A 24761-nucleotide genomic window follows, 5' to 3' on the forward strand; every position below is an offset into this window, starting at 1 on the left:
TTAAATCTCTGTGACCTTGACATCCATATGCCTGATCTCATCTACCTGTGGCCTTGACCTCCATATTCTGACCTCACCTTGTCTTTTACCTTGACCTCATATACTGACCTGATCTCGCCCTGCCTGTGGGCCTTGACTTGTTCCAGGAACACATCAAACAACAGTTCCAGGTCCTGTGGGCCCGCCATGTGTTCAGGGTGGAACTGTACGCTGTAACAAACATGTCCAGTCCATCAACCATGGTTAGAGCTAGGACCATTAAAGACACTTTGGGACAGTACACTGATTACCTATATTTTTCAATAAAGCACATTCCAAGACTTTTTCTTTGTTTAAAAAGTTGATTGCTCAATCAAATGTCAATGCTCTGATAATAGTCAGACATAAAACAAAACTTATAAGCATAGTTCAACTGGAACCATGTTTAACCTAGAACAAATGTTATGGATAAAAACTTCTTTAATTAGTGAGAGCGATGTTTCAATACAGTTTCTTGTATTGTTGTCAAGCATGAGTGATGACAGTACCAGAGTCTGTACTGAGACTGAAACACAGCACTCACAAAATAAAGATGCTGTTATCCACAAAACTGTTATATGTCGCAATCTCTAAAATGCCACTCTAACAAGACAGAACCACGTTGTCCCGAGGACATCCCATGGATATGAGACAATAACAAAACATCTAAAGACAAAATAGAAATAAAGATGATCAATACACAGTAAAAGGAGGCAATATTATGGCCCCAAAATACCCTAACAAACTTTCTCCATCACGAGATAACTGTTCAACATGTTGTTTTGGTCAGTTACTCACTGTAGGCTACCAGTTGCCCTAGGAACACTTGTTGCTGAAACGTCAGCTCCATCAATAGTGCTTAACATGTACTTGTGGGGACATATCATGCTGCACTATAAAGCATGACAGGTATATGTCATGTGAATACGGTATTAGAAAGTAAGTCCTTTCAGAGGCAAATGGTCTGTCTACAACATCATGGCTACAATCTGTCAACTACATCATGGCGAGAGTCTATTACATCATGATGACCTTCTACTACACCGTCAACGGTGTCTACTACATCATGGTGACGGTGTGTACATAGCCATGGGTCAGTCTCTATAGTGGTGAATATCTGTCAACTTCCTCTTGGTGACAGTGTCAACTACATAAGGGTGACGGTATGTCTACTACATCATGGCGATGGTCCGTCTACTACATCATGGTGACCGTCCATCAACTTCATCATGGTGACTGTCCGTCTACTACATCATGGTGACAGTCTGTCCACTACATCATGGTGACCGTCCGTCTACTACATCATAGTGACCGTCTGTCCACTACATCATGGTGACAGTCTGTCCACTACATCATGGTGACAGTCTGTCTACTACATCATGGTGACAGTCTGTCCACTACATCATGGTGACTGTCCGTCTACTACATCATGGTGACCATCTGTCCACTACATCATGGTGACAGTCTGTCCACTACATCATGGTGAAAGTCTGTCCACTACATCATGGTGACTGTCCGTCTACTACATCATGGTGACCATCTGTCCACTACATCATGGTGACCATCTGTCCACTACATCATGGTGACAGTCTGTCTACTACATCGTGGTGACCATCTGTTCACTACATCGTGGTGACTGTCTGTCTACTTCATCATGGTGACCGTCCATCTACTACATCATGGTGACCATCTGTCCACTACATCATGGTGACCGTCTGTCCACTACATCATGGTGACCGTCCGTCTACTACATCATGGTGACCGTCTGACTACTACATCATGGTGACCATCTGTCTACTACATCATGGTGACCGTCCGTCTACTTCATCATGGTGACCATCTGTCCACTACATCATGGTGACTGTCCGTCTACTACATCATGGTGACAGTCTGTCTACTACATGATGGTGACCGTCCGTCTACTACATCATGGTGAGTCTGTCTACTACATCATGGTGACCATCTGTCTACTGAATCATGGTGACCGTCCGTCTACTAAATCATGGTGACCGTCCGTCTTCTACTACATTATGGTGAGTCTGTCCACTACATCATGGTGACAATCTGTCTACTACATCATGGTGACCATCTGTCCACTACATCATGGTGACTGTCTGTCCACTACATCATGGTGACTGTCTGTCTACTACATCATGGTGAGTCTGTCCACTACATCATGGTTACCATCTGTCTACCACATCATGGTGACGGTCTGTCTACTACATCATGGTGACTGTCCGTCTACTTCATCATGGTGACCATCTGTCTACTACATCATGGTGACCGTCAGTCTACTACATCATGGTGACTGTCTGTCCACTACATCATGGTGACCGTCTGTCTACTTCATCATGGTGACAGTCTGTCTACTTCATTATGGTGACCGTCTGTCCACTACATCATGGTGACCATCTGTCCACTACATCATGGTGACCATCTGTCTACTTCATCATGGTGACAGTCTGTCTACTTCATTATGGTGACCGTCTGTCCACTACATCATGGTGACCGTCTGTCTACTTCATCATGGTGACAGTCTGTCCACTACATCATGGTGACCGTCTGTCTACTTCATCATGGTGACCGTCTGTCCACTACATCATGGAGACAGTCTGTCTACTTCATCATGGTGACCGTCCGTCTACTACACCATGGTGACCGTCTGTCTACTACATCATGGTGACTCTGTCTACTACACCATGGTGACCGTCTGTCCACTACATCATGATGACAATCTGTACATGGCCACAGGTCTGTCTCTATCGTGGTGACGGTATGTCTACTACATCATGGTGACCATCTGTCTACTACATCATGGTGACCATCTGTTCACTACATCATGGTGACAGTCTGTCTACTACATCATGGTGACCATCTGTCCACTACATCATGGTGACTGTCTACTACATCATGGTGACCGTCCGTCTACTACATCATGGTGACCGTCTGACCACTACATCATGGTGACCATCTGTCTACTACATCATGGTGACCGTCCGTCTACTTCATCATGGTGACCATCTGTCAACTACATCATGGTGACCGTCCGTCTACTACATCATGGTGACAGTCTGTCTACTACATTATGGTGACAGTCTGTCTACTACATCATGGTGACCGTCCGTCTACTACATCATGGTGAGTCTGTCTACTACATCATGGTGACTGTCTGTCTACTACATCATGGTGACAGTCTGTCTACTACATCATGGTGACTGTCCGTCTACTACATCATGGTGACCGTCTGTCTACTACATCATGGTGAATGTCTGTCCACTACATCATGGTGACTGTCTGTCCACTACATCATGGTGACAGTCTGTCTACTACATCATGGTGACTGTCTGTCTACTACATCATGGTGACAGTCTGTCTACTACATCATGGTGACTGTCCGTCTACTACATCATGGTGACCGTCTGTCTACTACATCATGGTGAATGTCTGTCCACTACATCATGGTGACTGTCTGTCCACTACATCATGGTGACTGTCTGTCCACTACATCATGGTGACTGTCTGTCTACTACATCATGGTGAGTCTGTCTACCACATCATGGTGACGGTCTGTCTACTACATCATGGTGACTGTCCGTCTACTTCATCATGGTGACCATCTGTCTACTACATCATGGTGACCGTCAGTCTACTACATCATGGTGACTGTCTGTCCACTACATCATGGTGACCGTCTGTCTACTTCATCATGGTGACAGTCTGTCTACTTCATTATGGTGACCGTCTGTCCACTACATCATGGTGACCATCTGTCCACTACATCATGGTGACCATCTGTCTACTTCATCATGGTGACAGTCTGTCTACTTCATTATGGTGACCGTCTGTCCACTACATCATGGTGACCGTCTGTCTACTTCATCATGGTGACAGTCTGTCCACTACATCATGGTGACCGTCTGTCTACTTCATCATGGTGACCGTCTGTCCACTACATCATGGAGACAGTCTGTCTACTTCATCATGGTGACCGTCCGTCTACTACACCATGGTGACCGTCTGTCTACTACATCATGGTGACTCTGTCTACTACACCATGGTGACCGTCTGTCCACTACATCATGATGACAATCTGTACATGGCCACAGGTCTGTCTCTATCGTGGTGACGGTATGTCTACTACATCATGGTGACCATCTGTCTACTACATCATGGTGACCATCTGTTCACTACATCATGGTGACCGTCCGTCTACTACATCATGGTGATGTTCTTTCTACTATATAACGGCAACAGTCTATCCACTACATCGTGGTGACGGTATATACGCACCTGAAGAATGGCTTGTTGGTGTGGATGACTCCTTCATTAGTCTTGTCGTTAGCATTGGTAAACAGTGGTGCCCAGTCTGATGGGAGCGAGTCAGGATCGACAGCAAATCCATGGTTCTGTGTGGTGATGTAGCAGCGGATAGAATCCTCGTACTTGCAGGGCTGATTGTGACCTCGGTTACCGTATCTAAGGACAGATGAATGTGAACAAGAGTCATCAGAAGATGACATATCCCCCCGGCCCCGACATGTTTGAAAGGACAAATAATCTGAGAGCTACTGATTGTTTTTTTTGTATATATTACACATTTCCAAGTACTTACAAAATCATGCATGTCAGGTGCCAGGATAGGGATATATACACATTTCCGATGGCGAAGTATATATACACATTTCCGATGGCTAAGGATATATACACATTTCTGATGGCTAAGGATATATACACATTTCCGATGGCTAAGGATATATACATATTTCCAAGTTACCCTACTTACTTCATCTTGAACGTCTTGGCGCCGATGGCTAAGGATATATACATATTTCCAAGTTACCCTACTTACTTCATCTTGAACGTCTTGGCGCCGATGGCTAAGGATATATACATATTTCCAAGTTACCCTACTTACTTCATCTTGAACGTCTTGGCGCCAATGGCAAGTGAAAGGAGCTGGTGGCCTAGGCAGATGCCAAACACTGGCTTGAAGTTGGTTTCTTTGAGAACACGACTAACATTGGAGATGGTTGCATCACACATCGTTGGGTCACCTGGTCCATTACTAAGGAACAACCCATCATAATCTGAAAGAAAAAGAACTTATTTTCCCTTAAGAGTCAGAAATAAGGCCTGTCTGAATAAATATAAGCATGACTATACTTACAATATAATTCCCATTGAGGTCCCCACAATTCAGTGAGTGAGTGAGTTTAGTTTTACATCGCACACAGCAATATTCCATCTATATGCCAGGTGTCTGTAAATAATTGAGTCTGGACCAATCAATCCAGTGATCAACAGCATGACCATCAATCTGCGCGACTGGGAACTGATGAAATGTGTCAACCAAGTTAGTCAACTACTTACAACAAGCATAGTTGCCTTTTGTGGCAAGCATGGGTTGCTGACATAAAAAATAAAAGATGATGGAGTATCTTGCATTGAAGAATTCCTACTGACATAGTGGAAAGTGTTCCTAAACAGAAAAGACATCATTTTGATTTGCATGTGTAACAAGCAGCAATTGCTACCAGTGGATGTTGTGATCTGTCGGTTGGCAATCCATTATTCCCATTTTGATTGTAGAAGAGACTGGAACAGCTTTTGAAGCAATAAAATCAAAAAAGTCCCTAGGGATGATAACCAGATCTCTCTCCATTGCTTTCATTTGTCTTTTCACTGATTGTAGACGAAGACATCGCATGGCATTCAACACAAGCGAACATTTCTCTTTCCGCACACACTAGGGGTCCAGTCCAACATTGTTTTCATCCAGTCTTCAGTCGTATCTCTAACACTCTATCCCTTTTCATACTCATGTACCTTGACTCCTTTGGAAAAATTATAGTCTGTTTGGGTTGAAACAGCTGGTGGAACAGCACTAGCATACATTCAGGTGCATTTTAGCACAGCCAAGTAAATTGGCCCTGCTAGTCAGGTGCATTCTAGCACAGCCAGGTACATTGGCCCTGCTAGTCAGGTGCATTCTAGCACAGCCAGGTACATTGGCCCTGCTAGTCAGGTGCATTCTAGCACAGCCAGGTAAATTGGCCCTGCTAGTCAGGTGCATTCTAGCACAGCCAGGTAAATTGGCCCTGCTAGTCAGGTGCATTCTAGCACAGCCAGGTAAATTGGCCCTGCTAGTCAGGTGCATTCTAGCACAGCCAGGTAAATTGGCCCTGCTAGTCAGGTGCATTCTAGCACAGCCAGGTAAATTGGCCCTGCTAGTCAGGTGCTGTCTAGCACAGCCAGGTAAATTGGCCCTGCTAGTCAGGTGCATTCTAGCACAGCCAGGTAAATTGGCCCTGCTAGTCAGGTGCATTCTAGCACAGCCAGGTAAATTGGCCCTGCTAGTCAGGTGCATTCTAGCACAGCCAGGTAAATTGGCCCTGCTAGTCAGGTGCATTCTAGCACAGCCAGGTAAATTGGCCCTGCTAGTCAGGTGCATTCTAGCACAGCCAGGTAAATTGGCCCTGCTAGTCAGGTGCTGTCTGATCAGCTATTTGTTATCCTCCAGTATGAAGCACGAACACAGCACAATGCTACATGATAGTTTCGTAAACCACTTTTTAAGCACTTGATCATAAAGCTTCAGATTTCAGATCCTGTTGGGTCCCGAGGTTTCAGGACCATGTGACTTATTTATGTTTTGTACAATTATCCCAATTTTGAGATATTTACTCATTTGTTCTCATTTGAACCCAAACAGATGATACCAGTGTCAACAGGCTAAGTAAACTTAGCCCGTGTTACACTCCTACACTGGGTCTAACAAAACCTACTTGGAGGTTGCGTCAGGTAACCTTTGAGACAGACCAATCAGAGCACAGCTTACCAAATCCCAAAAGTGGACATTCACAGATACCTTCTGAACTTTAACCCATGCAAACGTTTGTTCTCAAACGATTCCGAATGTCATTTTCCCTACAAGGTGATGCACATGGAGCACGCCACAACAGTGAAAAAACAATTGCTGAAAATTGCCTTTTGAGCAAGTATTCAAGGATGTTGGCTTGCGGCAATATTAGCTAATGGTAACCATGTCAACAGAAACCCAAAAGCGTATATACTGCAGGTCAAATATCAGTGTTATATGCGGATTTCTGTTTGTTGAGAAATCACTGTCAGTGACCGATGTAGTTTGTAAGTCCCACCAAACCCTAAACAGTAGACATTATCTGATTGGTTAAATCCATTTAGCTGTCACAAATTTGATTGGACAGTCGGTCATAGGTCCTCAAAGGTTACCTGACGTGACCTCTTACTAGGTTTTGTTAGACCCAGTCCCCTATCGCTTTCATTCTCTTTGGCAAGGCAATCAACTTTGATGTGTTTTTCTCCATAGTTGGATGTTTGCCTCAGCAGATCCATAAAGCATCCAGCAACATGGCTACCCATCTGTTCCATGAACAATGTTTTTCAGTTTCTCAAAACATGTCATTCAAGCTATGGTCAAGAATAATGACAAACATAATTTCAGTCTTATACCTGTAAGTGTGTTAAAAATACACCCATAAACATGCTTCCTGACACCTCATACCAGAAAATTTGTTAGAGGTCAAAATGTATTCGATGATACTTTTGAGACACTGGTCACATTTTTATTCAGTGCACATTTTGACTCAGATCACAATACCCATCAGCCAGTGACTATCATGAGGTATGATCATTAAGGATGATTACTGAGGGGGAACATTCTTCAAAGTTCTGTATATTATAACCAGAGGAATGTCATTAATACCAGCCAATTTGCAACATTTCTTTCAAAATCATCTAGAACCAGTTCTTTTCTCCTCTGCTGCCAATTTTGACATGTTATCACCAGGGGAGAGAACTCTTAACGTAGTAAGGTTCATTCTTAAGTCTACAAGAGTTGACTCCCATTTTGAGGACAGCTACCAGTGACTATTAAGGGCGAAACAACTATTGTGAAAGTGGTACTCTATTGCGACCAGCCTTTTTCTTTTTTGAATTGTCTCACTTAAGTCATTTCTCAAATGAAGGTATAGTTCATATGAAACAAAACCAAGTTGAAGTACTTTCAGTCTCTTTTCATAACTGACAAGAGACCCGTGAAGGTCCCGGGGTAGAATAGGCCTTCAGCAACCCATGCTTGCCATAAAAGGCGACTCAGCTTGTCGTAAGAGGCGACTAACGGGATCGGGTGCTCAGGCTTGCTGACTTGGTTGACGCATGTCATCGGTTCCCAATTGCGCAGATCGATGCTCATGTTGTTGATCACTGGATTGTCTGGTCCAGACTCGATTATTTACAGACCGCCGCCATATAGCTGTAATATTGCTGAGTGCGGCGTAAAACTAAACTCACTCACTCACTCACTGACAAGAAACTTGAAACCCAGATCAAGTAAACAGATAAAACAAACTCAATGGAACTGAAAATCTGCAAGCCAACATCTTGTATTCTGCACCATGCATTTATCAATGACATTCATGTATCGATAGTCACATGCACTATCGATGCATCAATAGTTTTCCGTTTCTACCATCAATTAATTGCTATCGGAGACTCAACAATTGCAATTTATCAATTACTGCCCTGTTAATTTTAAATGTTGTTGATGTTGCTCACCTGCGCTGTTGATGGGGTGGTCCCACGGCACCATGGTAACCTGAGCCCCACGCTGACAGAGACATCGGATCTGGTTGTACTTGATGCCACAATCCACCGCCATGATCTTCAAATCTCCTGATTCATTATACACAACAGGCTTCTGCAAAGTGATAATACATTGATCTATTAGTGAGTGAGTTTAGTTTTACACCGCACTCAACAATATTCTAGCTATATCTCTGTTCTATGATCATGTAAGGACCAGACAATCCTGTGATCAACAGTGTGAGTATTGGTCTGTGCAATTGGGAACCAATGGCATGTGTCCACCAAGTCAGCAAGCCTGACCACCCGATCCCGTTAGTTGCATATTGTGGCAAGTATTAGGTTGCTGATGACCTATACTACCCTGGACCTTCACGGGTCACAACGATCTATTAGATACATGTATCAGGAAGACAGGTATCAGTGAGACAGAGACTGGTTTCAGTGAGACAGGCATCAGGGAGAAAGGTGTCAGTGAGACAGGTATCATGGAGACAGGTGTCAGTGAAAAAGGATTTTAGCGAAACAGGGGGAGAGGTATCTGAAAGGCGGGTGTCATGGAGACAGGTGTCAAGGAGACAGGTGTTGGGGAGACAGGTATCTGGCAGACAGGTGTCAGGGAGACAGGTATCAAGGAAACAGGTGTCAGGGACACAGGTATCAATGAGAAAGGTATCTGGGAGACAGGTGTCAGTGAGACAAGGTGAGGTAGGTACATACTGGGAGGACATTCTCACCTGGATGGACACCTCCTTGACAAGGTTGGTGATGTTTGGGTCCAGCAGGGAGACAGATTCTGAATCCTCACCATCCACTACAACCTTCGAGTAGAAACAGGAAAACAAATACATACTCAAACTTCATCAAAATCAAGATAGCAGCTCTTACAATTATATTTTACATTTGATGACAGATTATTGATTTTTTTTTCCCCAAATGTTAACAAAAATTAAGTCAAAAACTGAAAAAAAAAGTGAAAAAAACCCCCCAAAAATAAGAACTTTTTACAGCATATCAATGAGTTTGTCTCAAAGATATCTCCTACATTTTGAAGACAACATAAATTTACTTCAAGAGATTACATGAATGCTGTATTGTTGTTAAAGAATAATATTTTGTACCATAATAAATAGGTGAGTAGATGCATTAAAAATATTGGAATTTATTACAACTAACTGAAACAAGAAGACATGGTCATCACTTCTCCCACCACTGTGTTTGGTTCATGTGCTTAGTAACTCCACCTCGACAATTATGTCCTGAACACACATACATTTGGTTCATGTGCTTAGTAACTCCACCTCGACAAGTAGGTCCTGAACACACATACATTTGGTTCATGTGCTTAGTAACTCCACCTCGACAAGTAGGTCCTGAACACACATACATTTGGTTCATGTGCTTAGTAACTCCACCTCGACAAGTAGGTCCTGAACACACATACATTTGGTTCATGTGCTTAGTAACTCCACCTCGACAATTATGTCCTGAACACACATACATTTGGTTCATGTGCTTAGTAACTCCACCTCGACAAGTAGGTCCTGAACACACATACATTTGGTTCATGTGCTTAGTAACTCCACCTCGACAAGTAGGTCCTGAACACACATACATTTGGTTCATGTGCTTAGTAACTCCACCTCGACAAGTAGGTCCTGAACACACATACATTTGGTTCATGTGCTTAGTAACTCCACCTCGACAATTATGTCCTGAACACACATACATTTGGTTCATGTGCTTAGTAACTCCACCTCGACAAGTAGGTCCTGAACACACATACATTTGGTCTCTTTATCTTTAACGCTTACTGAGTTATTCTGTCCCCATTGGTGATACCATACACTAAGTCAAGTAATGCATGACATGGGCCATAACTCGGTAACAGATTGTAAAATAAGTTTTTGAACTCTATGAAGCTATTCATGTCCTGAAAACACATATCAAATTTGGTTTCCCTATCAATAATGGTTTTCGAGAAAATCTATCCCCATCATTTAGGATGAACAGAGCTCAAACCAATATCCCCCCCCAACTTCATGGTGGGGATAAGTCACATGATACATCACACCTGATAACCATGGTAACGACAATCAAGACAATCATACCTTCCCAAGCATGGTCCCTTTCTCTCGGATCTTTTTTGTGAGATCTCTAGTATCAATTCCTGGATAAAAGAAACATTATCAATAAAAAAATCAGCTTCTTCTGTTCAGCTGTATTCAATAATTCGGTTAACATAACGTAAGTGAGTGAGTGAGTGAGTGAGTGAGTTTGGTTTTAAGCCAGTTTGGCAATAGTCTAGCAATATCATGGTAGGGGAGACCAGAAATGGGCTTCACACATTTACCCATGTGGGGAATTGCACATGGGTCTTCAGTGGGATGAGCGAATACTTTAATCCCACTGCCCTAATATAACATGTCAGCTTCCTCAGTATGAAGGTGAGAACCAAATCACATCTACTGTTTTACTGGAGTGAGTGAGAGGTTTAGATTAACACCATTTATAGCAATATTCCTGGCATATCATGGCGGACGCACACCAGAAATTAGTTTCACTAAATGAACCTATGTGGAAGCTTTATTGGAGACAGTGGGCTTAAAATAGTAGAGTGAGTGAGTGAGTGGATCACCATAAGCAGTAAGTGAGTGAGTTTAGTTTTACGCCGCTCTCAGCAATATTCCAGCTATATGGTGGCGGTCTGTAAATAATCTGGATAGTCTGGACCAGACAATCCAGTGATCAACAATATGAGCATCGATCTGCAAAACAGGGAACCGATGACATGTGTCAACCAAGTCAGCAAGCCTGACCACCCAATCCCATTAGTCACCTCTTATGGCAAGCACAGTCGCCTTTTATGGCAAGCATGGGTTGCTGAAGGCCTATTCTACCCCGGGACCGTCACAGATAACACCATAAACAGCTTTATGTGGCAGGACGACAGGAATAGGGCTGAAATGATTCACGCAGACCTTGAGTTGATTCAGTTTTCAATATTGGTTTTCACATGATGATTTTTGATTTGATTCTATATTAAAGTAAAATATTTCATATTTCATATAACACTCAGAGTTGGTTTTTCTTCATGAAATCCATGTCTACTTACAACATTTCTTATTGGATAATTATCTCAGCGTCAACAATTTCACTTTTCCTTATTTCAGCAATAGAAACTGCTGAAGTTGGAGTCAAATTACATTCACGCTGCATAGAAATGATTTGGAAATATCCATTTAAATAGCGATAAGAGTTATCTAAAATCGAAACTAAGGTGTCAGATACAATTTTTGATGAATCAAACTGAATCATTACAGCCCCAGATAGGAAGTGGTGCAGGGTGACTACCATATTTGGTAAAATACCCCAAACACAAGGGATTTGAACCTGCAACCCAGTATCGCAAGGGAGGCAACTCTGAAAGATGAACTGCATCATTTTCAGCTACTGGAGCACCTAGTCACATGACGCGATGTACAGCACCTCAGTTCAGGTAATCAACACAGTATTGGAATTACATGACCACATTTATAAATATTATGAACTTCAGGTGTCAAAGAATTTTAAAAAGCACCTTCAGGAAAACAGAAATTTGTTGCATATTCATTAATATTCATCATTTGTATTCATACCAACAGAAGGGGGAAAACTGTAAACATGTTAACAATGATCAATCTAACACGGAATTAATTCATGTGTAAATACAGCTTGCCAAGCAAAATCAAGCTCAAGAAGGCCAAAGAAAATTTAGAAAATGTAGAAATCGGCTTGCTTGCATTTTTACATAAGGGAGGGTCAAGGTTAGGGCTTTAATCTGGGTCAGGGTCAGCATTAGGTAATTTATAACATACCCACAGAAATCTGGGGAAACAAAAAGAATGGCTACAGGAAATATTACCTTGTAATATCTTTCCATGGAAATAATTCCCCAAGAGATAATACTACAACGGAACAATTTCACTACAGGAAAAGGTAATGGCAAATATTCGCAGACTCGTGACATCATGCGGCAAACGAGGCAACAACAACACTTATGTGTGTTTCAGTTTTAAGCTGCAGAATTTAAAGATCCATCCTAGAGCGTTAACCACATTTCATATGTAGCACTACATTAGTTGAAGTGTATGATATGCTAAAACTGTAGTATTGTGAATGCCTTATGGATTCAGGCCCTTTAACCTGTTTCACATAATAAAATGATCGTAGTCATTACGACAGTCGTAAGTCTATGTTAAAGTACGCAAGTTATGATCACCTTAGTGATATGATCACTTTGAGGAATGGGCCATGTAGCACTGAAGTAAAATCCATAAGCTGAAATATGTTGGACGATGGAAATCATAAGAATCTGGGTTCACACCACAGAACTGGAAATCCATGTCGCTAGGTTCACTCAAACCGCAATATTTTTCATACAGTGAAACTTAATTTCAAAACATCATTGTTTCAAGTTCTAGCGAAAATGGTGCAGTCACACTGGACTAAAGTATTATGACTTGATTTTCTTACTTATAAGAGAGTTTTATACCCCTTTTAGAAATATTCCATCACTATCATAGCAGGCAACCAGAAATGGGATTCACACATTGTACCCATGTGGGGAATCGAACCTAGATCTGTGGCATGGTTCAGCAACCGCTTTAACCACTTGGCTACCCCACTGCCAATCTATTTTCAAACATACCCCATATTGCTGGGATGTGTTGTTCTTCAAGCCACGTTGCAAGCGACTTCACCGCAGCCCAATGACTTCGCTTCTCAGTCAAGTCTCCTATTATCAAGGCTGCTACATGGATCTCTGATGATTCAAACCATTTCTTCAGGCCAAACTCATCGGTTTCTTCATCAGCGATTCCATAATTCCCTATCAGCGGGTACGTCAAGACCAGGATCTGCTTCCTGTAGGATGGGTCAGTGAGGGATTCTGGGTAACCCACCATGCCTGTCTGGAACACTGTAAAATAAAGACAGTAATGCATTGTTATTTGTTTTGGGTAGTGGGTAATCCGGGATATATCCTGACAAGTGTCTGCAATACCTTAATTTGCTAGTTGGCCATCAGGGCCTCCTACTACTTGCAGGTTTTCAAACCTACAGGCACTGAATGAAACCTGCAGGTGCATTTTGTTAAAGTCAAACCAATAAAAAAAACAAAATAGGCAACACTGTACACAGTTTCACTGTTTCTACGAAATCAAATAGCGAATAAATGAAAGACAATTTAATAACAACTTACCATCCTGTTGTAAGAATAACAAGAATAACAAGAAAATTATCCCTCACAATGGCAAAATACTCTTCATGAATATGTCCACTAATTATGATTACAATATGTCAGTGTTTTGGTGTCTATATGGGAGAGTGGAAGGAGAGTTTTGTAAGGTTTTACAGTTCTGCTCCCGCAAGAAACACTACCACCAAATTCAGTTGAGTTCGAAAGTGTTGTCATGGTAACACACACAATATTTTATTCAGAAATTGAAACCTACCAAAAGGCAGCACTGTATCACCTGACCTATCTATATGCCAAGTCTGATGAAGAAATAGCGAAAAGTTTTAAAGTTCTGCTCTGGAAAAGAGCACAACCAACAATTTCAAAGTCAAACTTGTTGTCATTGAAACCACAAAAGATAAATTTCCCACATTGTTGTAACCCCCAAAAGGCACATCAAGGGATCATGATGAACATGGTGTACATATGTACCAAGTTTGATAAAGCAAAAGCTTTGGGAGATCTGCTCCAGACAAGATAACATCCTCAAGGCCACAGCTTAATTCATGTTTCCATTTAAACCGCAAAAAGTACAATTCATATCTGGGTCTAATCCCCAAATGGCACATCAGGGATCATGTTTGATATATTTACTAAGTTTACGAATTGATCTTAATTGATTTGGGGATTTTCTCAGTATATTGGCTATGACTGTACTTTTGTTTTTGTTGTAAGTTTACTATTTTTACTGTCTAAGTAAACTTCGTCTCAGTGTATTTCGTTACACTCCAGACCCGTGAAGGTCACGGGATAGAATAGGCCTTCAGCAGCCCATGCTTGCCATAAAAGGCGACTAAGCTTGTCGTAAGAGGTGACTGACGGGATCGGGTGGGTCAGACTTGCTGACTTGGTTGACATATGTCATCGGTTCCCAAATACGCATATCGATGCTCATGTTGTTGATCACTGGATTGTCTGGTCCAGACTCGATTATTTACAGACCGCCGCCATATAGCTGGAATACTGCTGAGTGCAGCATAAAACTAAACTCAGTCACTCACATACTCGTTACACTCCACCACTGAGTCTAACAAAACCTAGTAGAAGGTCGCGTCAGTTAACCTTTGAGCAACCAATGACAGTCCAATCAAATGCGAGACGGTTAAATAGATATAACCAATCAGTCAACGGCTACTATTTAGGGATGGGAGGGACTTTCAAAATATTCAGGTCACCGACACAGATCTCTCCACAAACAAAAATCAGCATATAACACAGTTATTTGAGCTGCAGTATATACGCTTTGGGGTTTCTGTTGACATGGTTACCATTAGCTAATATTTCCGCAAGACAACATCCTTGAATATTGTCAAAAACACTATTTTCAGCGACTGTTTACTCACCGTTGTCATGGCAGTACATGGCCGTGTGCATCACCCGGAAGCGATCGTATGCTAAATAACATTCGGAATCATTCGGGTACGAACCTTTACGAGATAAAAAGTTCATTCGGGATGTACGAATGTCCACTTTCGCGATTTGGTAAGCTGTGTTCTGATAGGTCACTTTCGCGATTTGGTAAGCTGTGCTCTGATTGGTCAATCTCAAAGGTTACCTGACGCGACCTCTCGTAAGGTTTTGTTAGACTCAGTGGTGGAGTGTAACGAAAAGTACTGAGGATAAGTTTACTTAAGACTGACTATTTCTACAAGCTCATTCATAGCTTTTATTGTCAATTGCACATGCATTGTGCAAACGCATCTTCCCATCTAAACATTGCTGCAAGCAGTTGTTTTCACCCATTGTTGATTGTGATGTATGTTGTCATATGCTTCTCAATTTGTTGATAATATGCAAAATGTCATTATTTCTACCTGGTTCAAGGGTTAGGGGTCAGGGTTCAGGTCAGGGTTGAGGTTAGCGTTATTTTATCATTAAATGGATGATGATTAGAGGACCAACTCTAAAATTGGGAAAAAATATAGTTATTTTATTATTAGTTAAAACAACATATTTCAATGAAGCAACAGACATCACCATCATGAAAACTCTTATATACAGCGCCAATTCCAGTCCCAAAGTACTGCTCAGTAGCACACTCTGAACAAGTGAAGACAGAAAAAACACATGATAAACACAACAAACTATTTTATTTCTCTTCCCATGAGTACTTTGACTTAATTCTGAGTTAAGTTACTGATGCGAGAGGGTGACTGTCTGCTTCAAATCCCAAATAAAGATTAGATGCTGGTAAGGAATCCTGGTAAGGAATCAAAGTTGTTCACTGGTCACGATCTGGGAATGGGTTGATGTACCCTCGATATTTCTTTACGGTCCTTGAGACACAAGTGCGAGGGGAACATACACACACATCGAGGGTACATCAACCCATGTTCCCTTTGTGACAAGTGAGCAACTTACTTAATTTACTGAGCCCCTAAATGTTAATTTCAAACTGTTTGAAGCATGAGTAATGGATCAAAATAAGGTCAACAGCCAATAAACTACTAACACAAAGTATCTAGCGAATTCCCATCGTTCTCCATTTCCGTTACATATAGAAAATGCTACATGCTTGAAAGCTATGGACATTAATTGATTGGCTAAGATAATCAGAAAACAGCATTTATGGTTGAAGAAAGATATCTACCCCTAGTACAGTGGACATATGATACACCTGGATTGGTTACAAAATGCAGTTAGTGTTGAAAAGAAATTTGAATTTGTAATTGCATCACACCGAATGTACCTGGGTGAGACCAAGTAAATGAGAGCACTTAAAGATGTTTCAAATAAACTCCACAATACTTTCTTATTTTCGTACTCTTTTTCCACATTGGAGTCACTGCTTTTTTCACTAATTATTTCTTACATTTGAACCTGTTGTCTCATAGTATCCAAAATGCATGGAATGGTGCTCATGCTATTGCTCACAGGATTTGACCAGACACCTCCATATTTGCAGACAGATGCCACATAGCTGGAATGTTGCTAAGGGGAGCATTAAACAACAGACCAGGGAGCCAAAAGGTCAAGTCATAGTAAAATGTGAGAAGAAAACATATTAAACATACATAAGAACTCCACAATCTAGACAAATTTAGCAACACATGATTAGTATTTCAAACTCCATCAAAAGCAGGGAATTCAGTCTTTTCTTTGAAAAAAAGTAACATAGGTAAATATATAATATATATACTATCATACTTAGAGAAAACAACTTAATTAAACTTATACATGACAACTGAGGATGAATCTGTACTGGAACGTAGCACCCACAAAAAATATGACCTTGTTATCCATAATTTGCCATTACTGCAATCCCAAACGTCCATAATACCACTCCAATAAGATGAGGCACTGCCAGCCAAGCCGTATAGATATAAAATGTGTGAACAGCCTTGACAAAGTCTAGAATGTCGAGTCAAGGCCAACATCCGCTAATAAACATCATCTTACCGACTTCGCCTGGAACACTAACAGCAGCTCCGAACAGGTGCCCGTGATATGTTGAGCCATCTTCTAGATGTAAAGTGGCCATATCCATGCTTCGAGTGAAATCGTTTGATGACAACTGAGATTTGACCACGTTTGAATGTACGAACAAATCAGCGCGGGAATCGGCACGTGGTTTACCAGTGCACTGTCTGTTGACAAAAACGGTTTTCTTGAAATCTGTAATAAAATACAGAAAGCCGACTTATTACTGCTTAATTTTTCATCCCATATTAGCTAATGTTCTTATGTTCAAGATGTGGTATGATCACATGAAGGGACATACCTGATATTAACGGAAAAATAATTTTTTCGCTGGTTCTCCTCAAAATGAGACTTCCACATGGCAAACAGCCGCCATCACTGTCAGCGAGGGGAGGTTACTCTACGAGAGACAAAACGGAATTTCTTACCTCGCTATTACCAGAAACTATTAGAAATATATCAGCTAAAATGACATTATATGACATTAACAATGTAGTGTCTCTCAATTATAATAACGTTAGCGCGCATGCACACAGCGCCACGGGTCCATGCATCAAACCAATATTTCGATTGCTAAATTTGAATCCACTGATCATCTCATGATGGTCAAATGGAGCTAAGATATGGGTGTTCATTTTGCAGTTGTGTTATGGTTTGTTGTTTGACGCCGCACGGTAAATAGGCGAGTCTGGATCAGACAATCTAGTGATCAACAGCTTGCCAAGAGCCGCAGCGCAATGCCTCAGTCACTGAACTGACTGTGGGACCGCATTGCGGCTCTCGGCCACTCAAAAGAATGGCCATATACTGAGACATGCATACACGGGTTGTACACACACGGGTTGTAGGGGGGAAATCCCAAAACAAAGGACAAAAGGGTCAAAATTTAAAAATTAAAAAACGCCAAAGAAAAGTCGAAAGGACCAAAGGAAACTCAACAGGGTCGCCATAGATAAAATTCAAATGGGAACAATGGTAACTTTCTTGTATAAACTAGTATATATTTTATATGTTTTATCTTTGTATCTCTATGTAGTAATACTGTAGTGTGATCATCATACATTTAGGTGTTGATGTATGTGATAATATTCAGAGGTAGTTCAAATGTTCACACATCCATAAAGGTCACTACAGACATCATCACTACACGCATCACACAAGTGCACTACATTCTACAAACTTGACGTGGCCATAAGTCTGACCAGAATTGTTACCATTGACCCTGGTAAAACCTTTGTAATAATTAAATAAACAGTTGTATGGCTGACAATACTCATGAAATAAAGACGTAACCACTCTAGGGTGTTTTAAATAAACAACACTGAGATACTCTGAGACGTTAAGGCTTATAATTATACTTAAAAAATTGTAATGAATTTCTTCTAATCATACTCTTTCTGAACGTTTCTCCCTTTAATGACAATCAAACCTGTACGCTAGTTTGGACCTGTACCCTACATTATACAAGCTTCTTTCCTCTTGTACACGTAAACCCGTGAAGGTCCGTCGTAGAATAGGCCTTCAGCAACCTATACTCCCCATAAAAGGCGACTACGCTTGTCGTAAGTGGTGTCGTGGTGGTCAGGCTCGCTGACTTGGTTGACACATGTCATCGGTTGTGTCATTGCTGAGTGCGGCGTAAAACTAAACTCACTCGATCACTTGTACATTTCGTACAAGGCGTGGGTCGATGCTCACGATGTTAATACCAAATGCGCACCACACCCGTACATCCCCTCTTTTTGTCCTTAAGGTTTATTAAATAACCATTAAAAACGGGTGAAAGTGAAGTGTCCGCTCCCTCTTTTTCAAGAGTGTGCTCCCCAACTTTCTAAAAAATCCGTATCCGACTCTGAAAAGTCTAGATTTTTATTTTGCATTTTAATTTCCAAACAGTGATTCGTACCTTTGTGGTTAGAAGGATATGTATAGTTGAGCAGACCTTCGCGGGTCTCTGATGTGCGGAAAAGTATATATAAAATGTAGGAATAGCAAAAGAGAGTTTATGTTCCTGAAAGCCGCTCCTTTATGGAACTGGATTACTTGGAAATAGTCTTTACATTAATGCACGGTGTAGATTGAATCACAAACAAATTTTAATAAATGCAGATGAAACAATATCTGGGGTTTTTTTTGTGTGTGGTAAGAGTATTTTTCACAACATCGTCATGAATGTTATGGGCGGGGGAAACTAAAACAAGAAAAGTTTATAGTGTTTATGAGCCTGTATGAGCATGATGTTAGTTTGACGCATGTGAACATTTGATTACGTCAATATTCAGGTTTTGACTTCAAGTTTAATAATAGAAATGACCAAATGAAAACAAATGATAACGCTAACTGGACGTTCTCCACTGCACGTGTGTTGTGCACAATGGTCTTAAAATGTTCAGAAAGCATTCATAAGCTCCGCCCACTGATGAATATTAATGCTTTCTTTGCACTTAAGACCATTGTGCACTTAAGGGCACCACACACGTGGTATACGGTAGACGTACTGGACAGCGTTGTCGGGAGGGGATTCTGGCTCCTATCGCTATTATGGCTATTCTGGTCGACCATCTTTACAGTAAGACGACAACGCTTGGCCTCATAGGGCCAGGACTGTCACGGAATTCCTTAGGCAGCAGGGTATAGGGCGGATGGAGTGGCCAGCAGGCTCAACAGACCTTAACCCACTTGAGCTTGGGATCAGTGGATCTCCCAGGACTTTGCAGAGTTCTAGTAGAGGAATGGAATGCGGTTCCACAAGCTTTCTTTATGAACTTGATAAGGAGCATGAGAACGGGGGCACCAGTGTCTTGGACGCTCGAGAAGTGTACACAAGATATTGAATGATGCGGAGTGCTGCTTGTTTGGCGTTTTCATTTAGAGTGGAGTTGATCTATACAACTAATGTTTGCTAGAGCTGTTTGAAATTATTTTCTGTACGATAAGTGACGTTTGTACACATTCAGCAGTATGATGACCCTCTTATAGTTCTATAAGTTCTATAAACCTTTCTTTACATGTACTATAAATCATTTGACCCTTATTAATGACGTCTAAAGTACATAACAATCACGTTCACTGAAAAATAGCATGGTAGCCATGGAAACGCCCTAAAATGTTGACAAACATTTCCAAGTCTGACAACATTGGCTTTGGAAAACTATAAATTCCAAACTTTCCAACGATATCACATTTATCTTGTTATGCATCGGGTAGAGGTGTTTGGCGTTTTTACCCTGTACCCTGTAACTATGGAATTCTAGAAAGGACATTGCCGCATTGACACCCTCTCTAAACCAATGAGTGAGTTTACTTTTACGCCGCACTCAGCAATATTCCAGCTAAATGGCGGCGGTCTGTAAATAATCGAGTCTGGACCAGACAGTCTAGTGATCAACACTATGAACATCGATCTGCACAAGTTGGAACCGATGACATATGTCAACCATGTCACCGAGCCTGACCACCCGATACCGTTAGTCGCCTCTTACGACAAGCATAGTCGCCTTGTCTGAAAAAAACAAAAAAACAAGCGAGAACGAGACCAAATTAACCAAAGCGCAACAATGCGACAACTGGGCGTTTCAGCTATTTGTCGCAGCGTCGCAATGTCGCGTTTTGAAAAATATTTTCCACTCATCCAATGGGTAACATACTTTATAGTTAAAATGGATAGAATTATCATTAAAACGCCCGCACGTTATCAGAAATAGGCGGACCACTGTAACTTGATGATGCTTGAGGACGGGCCATTATCAAGCCCGTTGTTAGGTGACGCCATAAGTAGCTCAGCTGTTGAAGTTCAATCAACTACGGTTCGTTTGAACAAGAGTTCATTTTTGACCATATATCTGGCCACAGGCAAACTGTAGCGCAACTGGGGTTGCGCAGCATAGAGAATATGACACTTCTTCTTATGCGAGCGAAGCGAGCGCGCATGTAAGAAGACTGTTCATTTTCTCTATGCTGCGCACCCCATTTGCGCTACAGTTTGCCTGTGATCTGGCTCACATTCGTCACATGCACCTGTGCCATTATGCACGTTCCTGCCTGTACCAACCATAACAGTTGTACCATGAATGACAACAAACAGCAATGAAAACATACAGCAACTTGAAGTCCAACGTTGTTCATCACTGAAAACAATTGTGGCTGGTAGTATGGGCAAAGGTCAAGGTCGAATATCGTCACTCTCAATGGTGACGTCATCGGTGTTGTTCTAAGACGCGTCTATATTTGTAAAAATTGTGTCAGTGACCTCCGTTTGTTGTTGGCAGTAAATGCTTCTAAACCGATGCTGTTGTTTTTATTCTTGTTTTATTTAAAATTCTATTCATTTTAGCTATAATAACGGTAACGCTATTTTTCACGGCGTCGGTCTTTTCAACTGCCCTCCTTCGTCGGACAGTTAAAGAAAGACCTCGGGCTTCTGCAAATGATAATGCCCTGAAAAATAGCGTTACCTTTATGACCACGCGACATATTTTGGTCGCGTCTCTTTGTCGCAAGTCGCCCTTTGGATGAATAGAAAAATATTTTTCAAAACGCGACAATGTCCCTTCTATGATTAAAAAAAAACAATCAAAACTCCAGTCCTCATCCTATGCCAAACTGTTAACAATTAAATTGTTCTTAAGGTGTTGAGCACGTCACATACCAGGCAGTTGTCGTCAGTTACAATCACTGTATGTGCTGCACGTGTGAAAAACTAAAATCATTTTATTTAGTCACTGCCAGCCAATGCGATGCTGGTATAGAGTGAGTGTATAGGAATGTCAAAAGGTCTGTTGTGACGTCTGTTGTGCCCTAAACCTACAATGGTCTTAAGTGCAGAGGAATCATAAATATACATGAGTGGGCGGAGCTTATGTGACCACGTCATACGTGTTTCCTCATGAATATTTATGATTTGTGTGTATTTAAGCCAATTGTAGATTTAGGGGCACAACAGACGCACGGCATTTTTCAAGCTGCTTTATGGCTACATCTGGCGCATTTGTGAAGTAACAAGAGAGGGGAAAACATGGCTGACGATGTAAGTACTTCGTTGCGGTCGAGACGTTTTTAAAGACTCGTGCCAGTTATATTGGGCCACTTGACGTTAATTCCATAGACTTAAATGTTATTTCAGAGTAGCATAAATAATTTTCATGAATTGAATTTTCGTTAGATCGATGGCAGATTCTGAGGATTTGTGAGGAATCATCTTACCTACAATCACATAATTCCTGACAGTGTTTAATTTTAGGGGCTCCGCATTGTACCCACGGGGAATCGAACCCGGTCTTCGGTGTGACTTTAGCCACTAATCTACCTCATCTCCACTTCATCGTTATGTTGATGTGACATCGTTATGTTGAAGTGACATCGTTATGTTGAAGTGACATCGTTATGTTGAAGTGACATCGTTATGTTGAGCGAGACACTCCCGTTTATACCATATGTATATGTTTGTTTTTTGTTTGCGATGGCGTTTCAGTACAGCGGCTAAGCCTGTGTGGAGTATTACTAAACTGCATTCTCCTAAAATCGTTTAAACGATACCAAACTGAGGTGATTTCAGTACAGGATACTTCATGAAATCTTAGCCACCAGTTCATTTCATAGAAAAATATATAAAGTGAAAGATTCCGATTTATGTTCATTCTGTAATGAAGAAACGAATGTAATTTGTCACTTGTTATAGGAATGTGAATTTGTGCAAACGTTTTGGTATGAATGTTTTGTCATGATGAACAGAAGGTTGTGATCACATCGATGATCTCAAACTCATTTTGGAACTAAACATTTTTGACTGCAAGAAAACAGTTTTTACTGACAGATTTTGACTTGTTTATTTTATTGGGAAAATATTACCTGTACAAATGCATGCTCAATTATACTTTACTAAACATTGCTCAGTTCAGAAGTGAGTTGAGATTGATATGTAGTATTGAAAAATGCACTTTCTTCAACAATAGCTGTAACGCCGAGTTTTATTCTATTCTGGCTGTTGTATTACAGCTTATTCAAAGACGTCTGAATTAATTATACTGGTAATTGATTTGGTTGATAATAAAGAACAATCGCGTGTTTGTGTGAATGGTGAGTGAATGGTTTGTTTTGCTTCGTCAAAACATTACACCTGTATCCAGTTAGATTGCTGCATTTCCTCCGACTTAGCGGTTCCCTGTGTTGTGAACATGTATTTCTGTTGTGCCTTAGAAAGACTTTAAATAATTTAATCAAAACAATGTCTAACTTACATATCCCAAACATTACTAAGAGAACCCATGTACAAGCCCAACTTGGTGCCCTCAGCCGCAAGTTTTTCAAAATTACCTCTCACATCTATCCACAAAGTCGAGTTTGTATTTCACTCTAACATAATTCTCGTGTTGCTAAGCAAAGATTATTTATGATCTATTATTCTCAGAAGAATAGCAATATTCCCTTAATGACACAGCGGGGGACAAAGAAATGGGTTTCACACATTGCACCCATCTGGGGAATCGAACCCGGGTCTTCGGCGTGACGAACGAACGCTTTAACGACTAGGTTACCACACCTGCACCTTATACCATACAGGGATTGTTTTACACCGCTTTGAGCAATATTCCAGCTTTGTCATGGCGTATATCGTTGTTTGATTCAGACGTTTCTATTTTCAGCCAGCCCTTTTCATCATCTAAAAAGCGTAAAGAAGATTGCTTTTTTAATGGAATCTTGTTGATAATGATACATATATCCATTACACTCCTACGACAACATTTAGTTCAAGATGGTATTGTCACGCCATACTTTGAGCTATTTCCATCACGCCGCTGAAGCCAGTAAAAATATATTTTTAAGTCATGGTTCTATTCGAGTTTTGACGGAACATTCCTGTTTCAGACCGCCAGTTGTCCAAGTGGGCGAATCACCACAGGTTCCATCATGATGATTGTCGGTCTTATAAGCATTGTTGCCAACAGCATAACTATGTCCAAGGCCGGTCATTCAAGTGTCAAGAAAAACACTGGTAAGGCATATCCTTATCTATGGAAAAAACGTAAGTGGATAGGGAAAGTATTAACTGTTTTCGAGTTTGACTTTTCATAAGACCCGAAAAGATCCGGTTAGAACTGGCCTTCAGCATCCTGTGCTTGTCGTAAGAAGCGGCTAACGGATCGGTTGGTGAGGCTTGCTGACCTGGTTAACAGGTCGTCGTATCTCAAATGCACAGATCGATGCTCAGTCTGTTAATAGCTGGATGCCAACACCCGATATATCAGACTGCATACAGCTAAAATGTTGCTGTGTGCAAATGACTAATCACCAAGTTCTGTTATACTATTATGTATCATATCACTGAAATAAATACACACTGTTTGTGAGAGATTATTCAGGTCAAAGGAAAGGTTTTGTTTGTTGTTTAACGCCGAAGTGCTATAAATGATATGTTTTCGTCAGT

General features: G+C 41.1%; 1 protein-coding gene across 1 annotated transcript in view; it reads right to left on the bottom strand.

The window, feature by feature from the left end:
* LOC137290463 (multifunctional protein CAD-like) overlaps positions 1–17717 on the bottom strand; it is an 83161-nt gene extending 65444 nt beyond the window's left edge. The window contains exons 1-9 of the mRNA XM_067821411.1: positions 17640–17717; positions 17318–17533; positions 13331–13600; positions 10752–10810; positions 9378–9461; positions 8614–8755; positions 4934–5105; positions 4309–4494; positions 109–210 (exon numbers count right to left, since the gene is read on the bottom strand). Of these exons, the coding sequence (XP_067677512.1) occupies positions 109–210; positions 4309–4494; positions 4934–5105; positions 8614–8755; positions 9378–9461; positions 10752–10810; positions 13331–13600; positions 17318–17405 (1103 nt within the window). The 5' untranslated portion in view covers positions 17406–17533; positions 17640–17717. The remainder of the gene's footprint in view (positions 1–108; positions 211–4308; positions 4495–4933; positions 5106–8613; positions 8756–9377; positions 9462–10751; positions 10811–13330; positions 13601–17317; positions 17534–17639) is intronic.
* Between the last annotated feature and the right edge of the window lie 7044 nt (positions 17718–24761).

The sequence above is a fragment of the Haliotis asinina genome, chromosome 7 (genome assembly GCF_037392515.1).
Source record: "Haliotis asinina isolate JCU_RB_2024 chromosome 7, JCU_Hal_asi_v2, whole genome shotgun sequence".
Classification (NCBI taxonomy): Eukaryota; Metazoa; Mollusca; class Gastropoda; order Lepetellida; family Haliotidae; genus Haliotis; species Haliotis asinina.